General features: G+C 49.6%; 1 protein-coding gene across 1 annotated transcript in view; it reads left to right on the forward strand.

The window, feature by feature from the left end:
• Nucleotides 1-12566, forward strand: part of nt5c2b (5'-nucleotidase, cytosolic IIb) — a 33698-nt gene extending 21132 nt beyond the window's left edge. Inside the window, exons 5-18 of the mRNA XM_079261468.1 lie at nt 18-113; nt 208-299; nt 395-452; nt 1014-1107; nt 4422-4475; nt 4553-4636; nt 4741-4782; nt 4865-4972; nt 5304-5370; nt 5458-5628; nt 6967-7018; nt 8732-8792; nt 8969-9145; nt 11678-12566. Coding sequence (XP_079117594.1) covers nt 18-113; nt 208-299; nt 395-452; nt 1014-1107; nt 4422-4475; nt 4553-4636; nt 4741-4782; nt 4865-4972; nt 5304-5370; nt 5458-5628; nt 6967-7018; nt 8732-8792; nt 8969-9145; nt 11678-11914 — 1393 coding nt within the window. The 3' untranslated portion in view covers nt 11915-12566. The remainder of the gene's footprint in view (nt 1-17; nt 114-207; nt 300-394; nt 453-1013; nt 1108-4421; nt 4476-4552; nt 4637-4740; nt 4783-4864; nt 4973-5303; nt 5371-5457; nt 5629-6966; nt 7019-8731; nt 8793-8968; nt 9146-11677) is intronic.
• The last annotated feature ends 833 nt before the right edge of the window (nt 12567-13399 follow it).

A 13399-nucleotide genomic window follows, 5' to 3' on the forward strand; every position in this document is an offset into this window, starting at 1 on the left:
CCTGCTCATGTTTTCAGGGGCCTGGTGTTTGATACCATGTACGGAAACCTTCTGAAGGTCGACGCCTACGGGAATATCCTGGTCTGTGTGCACGGCTTCAACTTCCTTCGAGGGTAAGCTGCTCTAATCGTTCACCTTCTGAGATGCTCAAACCTCTCTGAAAGCCAGTAAAAACACATCTGCCATGTGTTCCTTCCCACGCTCCAGCCCTGACATCCGTGAACGGTACCCAAACAAGTTCATCCAGAGGGATGACACGGAGCGTTTTTATATCCTAAACACGCTCTTTAACCTGCCAGGTAAGGTCTGTGAAGCTGGACAAGCTGGCGACTGTCCCAGAGGATTCCCAGCAGGAAATCCCTGAATATTAATCAGCGACTGACATTCTCTGCAGAAACCTACCTCTTTGCCTGCCTGGTGGATTTCTTTTCCAACTGCGACAGATACACGAGGTAAGGAAGTTTTTGTAACCACGGAAGTCGCACAACAACAAGTTTCTGAGCGCTGCATGATGACACAAAGACAGTTGCAAGCCAGGCAGCGGGCCTCAGCGAGCCCTGCAGCATGGGAGGGTCCACATGACTAATTCTTATGGAACAGTCACCAAATGGGACTTGAGTCAACAAATCCTTCTTTTCTATGATAATTATTTAAAAATCTGTTCATAAGAAGTTGAGAAGCATGAAGTCTGATGAGACGGAGATAGAAAGTATCTGTACTCACATGGAGATTGAAATCCTGATTTAATCTTCTAAAAGAGCTTTAATGGCCTGTAATTCTTTTCTTTTCTTTTTGAGAATGTAATCTGGCTGCATGTCCTTTGTCCTCTGAAACCTGGTTGTTGGTCTTTTAGGGGGAGAATGCTTTCCTGTTTGGCTGGGGACCCTCCAACAAGGGAAGGCTATCCCATTTAAAAGCAAACAAAAAACAAATGTGGTGTTTCTGAAACCTTCTGTAAAGATACGGCCTGTCCGACGGCTGTGTTCCTGTGTCTCTTTGCTCCCCTCCCCCAGCTGTGAAACGGGCTTCAAAGACGGCGACCTCTTCATGTCCTATAAGAGCATGTTCCAGGATGTCCGGGATGCCGTCGACTGGGTCCACTTCAAGGTGAACGGAAGCATGTACCCCGCTTTACGCCTCGTGCTGTACCATTAGTGTCTTTCTTCCTTCTGCATGAGTGCGTCATAATGACATTTTGTATTAAACTAAATACACATGTGAATTTTTTCACAAATATTTTCCTGTTTCGTTCATTAAACTGACATTACAAACAGAATATTTGATAGATTCTGCCTCCTGAAAATAATTTACTGACCGCAGAAGTGTTGGGATGACTGGGAAAGGGTCAGTTTACTGGAAACACTGGTGAATTCCTACCAACAGAAACCCACACTGCCTTCAGGGAGACCTAAAGTTTGCAGCCCGATTTGTCCAGGAATGAGGAAAACTCCAAAAGCAAAAGCTTGATGAGATTGAGATTTTAAATGATCAAATGAGATTTTACAGATCAAATCAAATCAAAGATACTTCATGGTTCAAGTCAGCTCGTCTAAGGTTAGACATACAGACATTTACATTTGACAGGTTTACAGAACGAACTGATACTTCGGCCCAGCAGCCAGTTTTACCGGCGCCTTATTAAAAAAGGAAAAGATGACATGAGGAAGGATGGGTGGGTGTACACTTCACCTAAAGGGGGAAGGATAAAGATGCAACAAAAAAACACACCTCTAAACATCAGCACAACAAGGGGGGGGGCAGATGTTTTAATAAAGAATCTCAGGAAGTCTCTCAGGAATCTCTGATATTTATCATCCGTCTGCCCTCAAAAAGCAAGATGATTCAGGAAAATGTGAAGCCCAACAGTGTTCATTCATTCATCATCCTAACCGCTGAGTCTGATGAAGGGTCACTGGAAGCTGGAGCCTATCCCAGCAGTCTGTGGGCCAGAGGAGGGGTAGACCCTGGACAGCCCCCCAGGCCATCGCAGGGACACAAAGTATAGGAATAAATATTAGTCCTAGCAGCAGTGTGCTTCATACACCAACAAACATTTACTATAAATGTACATAAATCCCTCCCGGAGCCGTCACCCTATTGTGGTGGACGGGTTTGTGCGTCCCGAAGATCCTCGCAGCTATGTTGTCGGGGCCTTTATGCCCCTGGTAGGGTCACCCATGGCAAACAGGTGTCTAGGGGAGGAACCAGACCAAGCACGGCTCATAGACCTCTATGACGACGACAAACCTAGGCATAAATGTTCCCTTGCCCGGACGCGGGTTACCGGGACCCCCCTTTGGAGCCAGGCCTTGAGGTGGGGTACAAGAGCGAGCGTCTGGTGGCCGGACCTTTACCCGTGGGACCGTCGGGCTCAGCCCGAAAGGGTTACATGGGCCCCACCTCCCGTGGGCTCACCATCTGCGGGAGGAGCCGTAGGGGTCGGGTGCAGTGTGAGCTGGGCGGCAGCAAGAGGCGGGGACCCTGGTGGTCCGATCCCCGGCTGCAGAAGCTGGCTCTAGGGACGTGGAACGTCACCTCTCTGGTGGGGAAAGAGCCTCAGCTTGTGCGTGAGGTTGAGCGGTTCCGACTAGATATAGTTGGACTCACCTCGACGCATGGCTTGGGCTCTGGAACCAGTACCCTCGAAAGGGGCTGGACTTTCTTCCACTCTGGAGTTGCTCATGGTGAGGTGTGGGCATTCTCATCAGCCCCCAGCTTGGTGCCTGCACGTTGGGGTTTACCCTGGTGGATGAAAGGGTAGTTTCCCTCCGCCTCCGGGTGGGGGGACGGGTCCTGACTGTTGTCTGTGCTTATGCACCGAACAGCAGTTCAGAGTACCCACCCTTTCTGGAGTCCTTGGAGGGAGTGCTGGAGGGTGCTCCTTCTGGGGACTCCATTGTTCTGCTGGGGGACTTCAATGCTCACGTGGGCAATGACAGTGAGACCTGGAGGGGAGTGATTGGGAGGTATGGTCTCCCCCCCCGAACCCAAATGGTGTTTTGTTATTGGACTTCTGTGCTCGTCATGGATTGTCTATAACGAACACCATGTTCCAACATAAGAGTGTCCATATGTACACCTGGCATCAGGATTCCCTGGGCCGCAGTTCCATGATGGATTTTGTAGTCATATCGTCGGACCTGCGGCCACATGCCTTGGACACTCGGGTGAAGAGGGGGGCGGAGCTTCAACTGATCACCACCTGGTGGTGAGTTGGCTCAGATGGTGGGGGAGGAAGCCGGTCAGATCTGGCAGGCCCAAACGTGTTGTGAGGGTCTGCTGGGAACGTCTGGCTGAATCCCCCGTCAGAGCGAGCTTCAACTCCCACCTTCAGCAGAGCTTCGAACATGTCCCGGGTGAGGCGGGGGACATTGAGTCCGAATGGGCTGTGTTCCGTGCCTCTATTGCTGAGGTGGCCGGCCGGAGCTGTGGCTGTAAGGTCGTTGGTGCCTGTCGTGGCGGTAATCCCAGGACTCGTTGGTGGACACCAACAGTGAGGGATGCCGTCAAGCTGAAGAAGGAGTCCTATCGGGCCTTCTTGGCCTGTGGGACTCTGGAGGCAGCTGATGGGTACCGACAGGCTAAGCAGCATGCGGCTTTGGCTGTCGCCAAGGCAAAAACTCGGGCATGGGAGGAGTTCGGCGAGGCCATGGAGAACGACTTCCGGACGGCTTCGAAGCGATTCTGGTCCACCATCCGGCGGCTCAGGAGGGGGAGGCAGTGCTCCATCAATACTCTGTACAGTGGAGATGAGGAGCTCGGTCATCCGGGAGGAGATCAGAGTAGAGCCGCTGCTCCTCCGCATCGAGAGGAACCAGTTGAGGTGGCTCGGGCATCTGGTCAGAATGCCTCCTGGACCTCCCTGGTGAGGTGTTCCAGGCACGTCCCTCTGGGAGGAGACCCCGGGGAAGACCCAGGACACGCTGGAGGGATTATATCTCTCGGCTGGCCTGGGAACGCTTCGGGATCCCCCCGCAGAGTTGGCAAATGTGGCTGGGGAGAGGGAAGTCTGGGCTTCCCTGCTTAGGCTGCTGCCCCCGCGACCCGACCCCGGATAGGTGGCACGAAGACGAGACGAGACGTACATAAATCCATGTGAAAACAAAACACACGTGATGAAACCAGAAATATAAAACAGATGAGTGTTGATGGAAGAACTAGGATTAAACAGCGAGGAGCAAACTGACGCCATGTTCATGTAGAACACGAGTCAGCTAGTCTGAAGCGTGGTTCAATGAAGGATCGATGATCTCTGCTGCAAATACAGAAAACAGGCGTGTAGAGAAGACGTGTACACCTGTGTGCACGTGTGACTGGTCAGGTGACCAGGCTGAAGTAGGGGGGGGGGGGGTCGTTCATCAGACACAAATCCTTGCTGTCAGTATAAGCAGACAGTGTAATCTGATTACTCCACCTTCCAGGGAACCCTGAAGGAGAAGACGGTGGAGAACCTGGAGAAGTACGTCGTGAAAGATGTGAGTACTAACACAGCAACGTCTGACAGGCTGGTCTGAAAACACGTCCAGAGCTTCTTCTTCGTCTTTTCCATCAGGGCAAGCTGCCTCTTCTCCTCAGCAGAATGAACGAGGTGGCCAAAGTCTTCCTGGCGACTAACAGCGACTACAAATACACGGATGTGAGTACACCTTCGTAGTTCAGGGGAAGAGCTGTGGTCCACCGGTGAAGCTGATTTAGATGAAAACACGCTTCTGATTTCACCATAAATCTGCTTTTCCACAGAAAATCATGACGTACCTGTTTGACTTCACACACGGGCCAAAGGTAAGCTCAGACTTCAGATGCATCTGCTGAGGAAGTGTGTGTGTGTGTGTGAGTGTGTGTGTAAGGGTGTTGCTGTCCGCAGCCCGGTACGGCCCACCGGCCCTGGCAGTCCTATTTTGATCTGATCCTGGTGGATGCCCGGAAACCGCTGTTCTTCGGCGAGGGAACGGTCCTCAGACAAGTAGACACGGTGAGCGCACACACAACGCACCGGGGGGGGGGGGGGGGGGGGGGGGGTCACCATGGTTACACCTCCGATGGATCCTCCGCTGGGGGGGTCTGGCCCTCTGCGGAAAGCTTGAAATAAAGCAGGAGAATAAATTCTGGCACTTCATGTTGCCGTGCGTCCGAGCGGGAGGCGAAGCGGCGTGGCGGGGGCTCATGATGACTTCCCACCTGCATGTTCTCTCAGAACGCACCTGAAGCGTCTGAGTCTTCGTTAAACCTAACAATAACCATAACCATAACCTAACCACGGGTTAGTTTCAGGGTTTGGCTAACCAGTTGCTCTCTCTTTTCAGACAACGGGACGTCTAAAGATCGGAACCTACACAGGACCTCTGCAGCATGGAATCGTCTACTCTGGAGGTCTGTAAGTCGCCGTGCAGTTTGCCTTCGTGCTTTAAACAGAAAAACACGGTAAAGTGTTGTTAATATGCTCCTCTCCCCACTAAGGATCCTCAGACATCGTGTGTGACTTGCTGGCAGCCAAAGGGAAGGACATTGTTTACATTGGGGACCATATCTTTGGAGACATCCTCAAGTCCAAGAAGCGCCAAGGCTGGAGAACATTCCTGGTTATACCTGAGCTGGCCCAGGAGCTGCATGTCTGGACCGACAAGAGCTGTAAGCACCAAACCTGCTTTTACGACCGTCTTCCTTTTCTGTCATCGCTCCAACGCCGCTGCTCTCGTCGCTTCCGTTTCTTCCTTTCACCGCCAGACCGACTTTAGAAACCGCTGCCGGGTTCACCCAAACCTCAACGCCGCAGCGTGGCGGTGTGGCATTGCACCGCGTGGCCTGATGATTGCAAGGCTTTTTCCATTCCCGTCAGCGTGTGGAAGTTCCTCTCACAGCTGAACTTCTGCCAGAGGTCATCAGTAAATAACGTCTGTGCTCAGCTACCGTTTGATTCGATCTCATCTGGATTTTTATTCGTCTTTTTTGGACGTTGAGGGTTTTTTTCTCGCTTTGTGACACAATTTCTCCAGCTTGTTCCATCCTCCTCCATAACCTCCTGGTGGAGGTAACAACCGGGTTCATTGCACATAAAGCAGACTTCGCCCCCCGCAGTGATCCCTCCCACTCTCATGGAGGACGACTAAAAAGATGTTTTTTCTTGTTCTGGCAGCCTCAACAGCAAGAACTCAGTTCTTGCTTCTCATGGAACCAGCTTTAGACGTTAAGCTCCATTCTGTGTCCACTAGTCTAAGTAACCAAACACATTTATCTCCACTGTCTCTTGTTTACGTCAAACCAGAAACACTTATCAAACTTATTTTTCATTTTGTCTTTAAATTTTTCCACGTGACGTTCAGAGACAACGTGTTAGCAGCCACCAGTTCTTCTAACTGGGCTGGAACAGAGCTGCTGGGACATGGTTGTAGTTTTACCGTCGGGTTTTATTTTGGTGTTAAACAGCTTCCACATGCAGGACGTCTCGTCTGTTTTCATGTCCATAAAAACCAGAATGTCTCCAAACACACGATTTCCTGATGAGGAAATCTCAGTCCCAGTAGCTGCAAGGCTAGCTGTTAGCTTCCTCTTAGCTCTGTTGTTCTAGCTTCCTGCTAGCTTCCTGTTAGCTTCCTGCTAGCTTCGTGTTAGCTTCCTGCTAGCTTCCTGCTAGCTTCCTGCTAGGTCTGTTGTTTTAGTTTCCTGCTAGCTTCCTGCTAGCTTCCTGCTAGCTTCGTGTTAGCTTCCTGCTAGCTTCCTGCTAGCTTCCTGCTAGGTCTGTTGTTTTAGCTTCCCGCTAGCGCTTGCTAGCTCTGTTGTTCTTCCCCACCCGGACCCGGTCTTTGTCGCATCATAACTGCAGAAGCATCGCCGAATAAAAGACAAGATTGAAAGTTTGACTCTCTCTCTCTCTCTCTCTCTCTCTCTCTGTCTCTCTCTCTCTCTCTCTCTTTGTGTGTGTGTGTGTGTGTGTGTGTGTGTGTGTGTGTGTGTGTGTGTGTTTTCCAGCGTTATTCGAGGAACTGCAAAGCCTCGATGTTTTCCTGGCAGAACTTTACAAGTAAGAACTTGTGTGTTTTGTCTTGTCCTCCTCGCTGTGTGAAACATTGCTCTGCAGCTGCAGCCATGTGAGAATGTATCTGAGGGAACAACGGGGTCAATATGTTAAAGTCTGCAGGGTCAGCTGATAACTGGCTTCTCCGGCGCTATTTATAGCATGACTGGCCGGGGTTGGATGAGATCCGCCCGGAGTTCCTTAAGGCTCTGGATGCTGTGGGGCTGTCCTGGCTGACACGCCTCTGCAGCATCGCGTGGACATCGGGGGCAGTACCGCTGGATAGGCAGACTGGGGTGGTGGTCTCCCTTTTTAAGAAGGGGGACCGGAGGGTGTGTTCCAATTACAGGGGAATCACACTCCTCAGCCTCCCTGGTAAGGTCTATTCAGGGGTCCTGGAGAGGAGGGTCCGCCGGATAGTCGAATCCCGGATTGAGGAGGAGCAGTGTGGTTTTCGTCCTGGTTGCGGAACAGTGGACCAGCTCTATACCCTCTTTGGGGTCCTGGAGGGGGCATGGGAGTTTGCCCAACCAGTCTACATGTGCTTTGTGGACCTGGAGAAGGCGTTCGACCGTGTCCCCCGGGGGCTCCTGTGGGGGGTACTCCGGGAGTATGGGGTACCTGACCCCCTTGTAAGGGCTGTCCGGTCCCTGTACGACAGGTGTCAGAGCTTGGTCCACATTGCCGGTAGTAAGTCGGATTTGTTTCCGGTGAGGGTTGGACTCCGCCAAGGCTGCCCTTTATCACCGATTCTGTTCATAACTTATATGGACAGAATTTCTAGGCGCAGCCGAGGTGTTGAGGGGATCCGACTTGGTGGCCTCAGGATTGGGTCCCTGCTTTTTGCGGATGACGTGGTCCTGTTGGCTTCATCTGGTCGTGATCTCCAGCTCTCACTTGAGCGATTCGCGGCCGAGTGTGAAGCGGCTGGGATGAGAATCAGCACCTCCAAATCTGAGACCATGGTCCTCAGCCGGAATAGGGTGGATTGTCCTCTCCGGGTCGGGAGTGAGGTCCTGCCTCAAGTGGAGGAGTTTAAATATCTCGGGGTCTTGTTCACGAGTGAGGGAAGGATGGAGCGCGAGATCGACAGACGGATCGGTGCGGCGTCTGCAGTAATGTGGACTCTGCGCCGGTCTGTCGTGGTGAAGAAGGAGCTGAGCCAGAAGGCGAAGCTCTCGATTTACCAGTCGATCTACATTCCTACCCTCACCTATGGTCATGAGCTGTGGGTCGTGACCGAAAGAAGGAGATCTCGTATACAGGCGGCTGAAATGTGTTTCCTCCGCAGGGTGGCCGGGCTCTCCCTTAGAGATAGGGTGAGGAGCTCGGTCATCCGGGAGGAGATCAGAGTAGAGCCGCTGCTCCTCCGCATCGAGAGGAACCAGTTGAGGTGGCTCGGGCATCTGGTCAGGATGCCTCCTGGACCTCCCTGGTGAGGTGTTCCAGGCACGTCCCTCGGGGAGGAGACCCCGGGGAAGACCCAGGACACGCTGGAGGGATTATATCTCTCAGCTGGCCTGGGAACGCCTCGGGATCCCCCCGCAGAGTTGGCAAATATGTCTGGGGAGAGGGAAGTCTGCGCTTCCCTGCTTAGGCTGCTGCCCCCGCGACCCGACTCCGGATAAGCGGCAGAAGATGGATGGATGGATGGACTGGCTGTTGACACACTACCTGATAACCCCCCCCACCGTTCTCATCTTCGCTCCTTCCCTTCAGACATCTGGACAGCAGCAGCAATGAGCGGCCAGACATCAGCACGATTCAGAGAAGAGTGAAGGTACGTAACCATGACGACAGCCGGCTGCCCTTCTGCCGTCAGCATGTTTGACAGTTTTCCGTCCCTTACAGTCAGATTACCGTTCAGCTTTCAGACGTTCTCTTACTGATCAATAAACGAGGCCGACATGCCGGGAAGGATTATAAACAGTGTTTCATCTCCATCCCTGCCTTCAGAAAGTGACTCACGACATGGACATGTGCTACGGCATGATGGGAAGCCTTTTCCGCAGCGGATCCCGACAGACTCTGTTTGCCTCGCAAGTGATGCGATACGCCGACCTGTACGCCGCCTCCTTCATCAACCTGCTGTACTACCCCTTCAGCTACCTCTTCAGAGCCGCACACGTGCTGGTAAGGGTGGTCTTTGAGACAAAGAACTCCAAGGTTTCCCAACAGCCTCGTCTCTTCAGTCTTCATTTACACCTTTTCTTGTTTCTGCATCAGTTTGTAATTACTGCCTGAAGTCAGTTAGAAACACCTCATTAAAGATGCAGAACACACCTTTATTCTCCACTTTGGCTTCCTGAAGAGCCGGATGTGAAGAGAACATGAAAACGCTCCAATGACGGCACTCCGCTACTGAAAGGGTCCGGCCTCAGCAGAATCCGGTCTGAATGTGCATGTGAATGTTCTCATAGCGGACTTTCAGGTGTGCGTCTGTGTTTTTACAGTCCAGGCTTTGCTTCAGAGCTGTTAAAGCTCAGAACGTCCCTCATTGCTCTTTTTCCTCTTCTTAAAGCAACAAATGAGCATGAAGGCTAAATTTTCTGTTCGTTACCGAAACATTTATCAGTAAGAACCAGGAGATTGTTGCGTTAACATGCTGGCTGACAAGAGGTAGGCCAAACACGCCTCGCCTCTTTGTTACGTCTATTCCTCGTTATCAACCACACGTCACCGTCACTCGCTCATTCCACCTCGTAGACCGGGGACCAAGCGGCAACCTCAGGTGGTTAAAAGTGAAGCTAGAACCTGCAGTTCCCCCTTCATACACTAGGGGCGGCAAAACAGAGCAAATCTCCATAGACTCCCATGTTAAAAAGACCAACTTCACAGCAGAAATAAACATGTTTACAGCAGAAATAAACACGTTTACAGCGGAAAACAAATACGTTTACAGCGGAAAACAAATACGTTTACAGCGGAAATAAACACGTTTACAGCAGAAAACAAATACGTTTACAGCGGAAAACAAATACGTTTACAGCAGAAATAAACACGTTTACAGCGGAAAACAAATACGTTTACAGCGGAAATAAACACGTTTACAGCAGAAATAAACACGTTTACAGCGGAAAACAAATACGTTTACAGCGGAAAACAAATACGTTTACAGCGGAAATAAACACGTTTACAGCGGAAAACAAATACGTTTACAGCGGAAAACAAATACGTTTACAGCGGAAAACAAATACGTTTACAGCGGAAAACAAATACGTTTACAGCGGAAAACAAATACGTTTACAGCGGAAAACAAATACGTTTACAGCGGAAATAAACACGTTTACAGCGGAAAACAAATACGTTTACAGCGGAAAACAAATACGTTTACAGCAGAAATAAACACGTTTACAGCGGAAAACAAATACGTTTACAGCGGAAATAAACACGTTTACAGCAGAAATAAACACGTTTACAGCGGAAATAAACACGTTTACAGCGGAAATAAACACGTTTACAGCAAAAATAAACACGTTTACAGCAAAAATAAACATGTTTACAGCAGAAATAAACATGTTTACAGCGGAAATAAACACGTTTTCAGCAAAAATAAACATGTTTACAGCAGGAATAAATCGATACAGCAGAAATAAACAGGTTTACAGCGGAAATAAATACGTTTACAGCGGAAATAAATACGTTTACAGCAGGAATAAACATGTTTAGAGCAGAAATAAATACGTTTACAGCGGAAATAAATACGTTTACAGCGGAAATAAACATGTTTACAGCAGGAATAAACATGTTTAAAGCAGGAATAAACACGTTTAGAGCAGAAATAAATACGTTTACAGCGGAAATAAATACGTTTACAGCGGAAATAAACATGTTTACAGCAGGAATAAACATGTTTAAAGCAGGAATAAACACGTTTAGAGCAGAAATAAATACGTTTACAGCGGAAATAAATACGTTTACAGCGGAAATAAACATGTTTACAGCAGGAATAAACATGTTTAAAGCAGGAATAAACACGTTTAGAGCAGAAATAAATATGTTTACAGCAGAAATTAACATGTTTACAGCGGAAATAAATACGCTCAGCGGAAATAAACATGTTTACAGCAGAAATAAACATGTTTACAGCAGAAATAAATATGTTTACAGCAGAAATAAACACGTTCAGCAGAAATAAACATGTTTACAGCAGGAAAAAACATGTTTAAAGCAGGAATAAACACATTTAGAGCAGAAATAAATATGTTTACAGCAGGAATAAACATGTTTACAGCGGAAATAAACACGTTTACAGCAGGAATAAACACATTTAGAGCAGAAATTAATATGTTTACAGCAGAAATAAACATGTTTACAGCAGGAATAAACATGTTTACAGCAGGAATAAACATGTTTACAGCCTGGTACAAAACATTTTAGGTTTAATAGGTCAGGTTTACCTTCATGACAACTGTGGGGGGAGTGAATTTTTTTCTAACTCGCCCGTTTAAAAGTAATTTAATTTCAAAGTTCGGCATATTTAGGGGCGTGTCCTTTTGATTGACAGGTACCCAATCTCCCGCTTCAAGTCAGAAGAACGTAGAACAACCGCGGTTTTTAGCCGGTTAACAATGTTACATAGCTTTAGCCCGCTTACCTCCGTTAGCTGGTTAGCTCCTTTGTTTCTGGTTTTTCATGAAATGTAATTTTCTTCGTCTTGGCCAGATGCCCCACGAGTCGACGGTGGAACACACCCACGTGGACATGGACACAGAGTCGCCACTGGCCACACGCAACCGTACCCACTGCAGCGACTGTAAGGACCTGGAGTGCAAACGCAACCAGCTAACCCGCTCCTTCAGCGAGATCAAACCTCCCAACTTGTTCCCCCAGACTCCCCAGGAGATCACTCACTGCCACGATGAGGATGATGATGAGGAGGAGGAAGAGGAGGAAGAGTAATTAGCTGGACCTACAGAGATGAGTGGGACTCCTGCTGTTATCGCCTTGTTTACCAGTATGGTCCGACAGCAGGAGGAAGCAGGAAGTTAGAATGTCTCCAGTGTGTTTGTGTGTAAATTTACTGTGCATGTCAAACGCTGTATGCACACACAACACACACACACACACACACACTGGAGGCTTGTGAGAAAGGGTAGAACGAACCAGTAGCAGAAGAGATTGTACGACGGTCAGAAGACTGCTTGCATGTTCAGTCCTCAGAACGAAGAACTCGACTCCACTAAAGGAAGAAACGGTTTCATGTTGGTTCTCATTAAACTGTGATTTTAACTTTAACAAGCTAACCCATCAGATGAAAAGTAACTTCTGTGTCAGAGCGAAGACGTCTTCCACCCTGCGTGGAACAACTTCTAGTGCTTCATCGCTTTCTCTACCGAGGAGGAAGCCCGGCGAGCGAGGAGCGCTGAAGCACAAGCTGGCGTCCAACTTATCAGCATTTCCTACCAAGCAACACGGAGACAGAATACTGTAGCTGTCGCCGTGACAACCGTAACGGACAGCAGTCGGACTGCGGATATGTGTGTTAAAGGTCGATCTGCCTTGAGCATGTTGCCAGTTTGAGGCCAGAAGCAGACTGGTCTGCAGGACTTCTCCAGCCTGGAATTCATCGTTTTTTTTTTGTTTGACAGGTTGGGGTGGGGGTGGTTCTGGGGTGGGGGTGTAAGACCAGACTGATTTGGAGATGTGTTTGTTTTTGCTCTATCAGAGCATGAAAGTGTAAAAACACGAAGCTTCGTGTTAAACTGGTTCCAGAAGCAGCTTTAGTTTGCTGCTGATCTGCTGCGTGACGGGAAACACGGTGCACATTACGCCCCCGTTACCCCCCAACACTGTGAGCCTGCCATCGCATCATACCAAAGGCACTGAAGCTGATCAAAGACGTTGCTCAGTGTGAAACGTCTTGGTGAGCTGGACTGACGGCTTACCTGGATACAGCTTCTTCAAAAAGTTCAAATTCAGTCGTGTTTGGTTTTAGAGAAGATCTGCAGCGTCAGAAAGGTGGCTTTGCTTCTCCAGGCCGGGGTGATCCGTCTCGCACGCCGCAGCCTGAAACTGACAGACCACCGACGTCTGGAGGACTTTCAGCAGCTTTGCAGCCTCCGTACTTTCTCCTTCTTGCTCGCAGTTTTTGGTTTGTCGCGTTCTGCAGTTTTACCACCACGTGTCAGTAAAATGCGCACCCTGGACGTGCACTTTGCTGTGCTGCACCTGTCTGCAGCTGTCTGCACCTGTCTGCAGCTGTCTGCACCTGTCTGCAGCTGTCTGCGGTTATCTGCAGCTGTCTGCAGCTGTCTGCACCTGTCTGCAGCTGTCTGCACCTGTCTGCAGCTGTCTGCGGTTATCTGCAGCTGTCTGCAGCTGTCTGCGGTTATCTGCAGCTGTCTGCACCTGTCTGCAGCTGTCTGCACCTGTCTGCAGCTGTCT

The sequence above is a fragment of the Telmatherina bonti genome, assembly GCF_933228915.1.
Source record: "Telmatherina bonti genome assembly, chromosome: 3".
NCBI classification, from domain to species: domain Eukaryota; kingdom Metazoa; phylum Chordata; class Actinopteri; order Atheriniformes; family Telmatherinidae; genus Telmatherina; species Telmatherina bonti.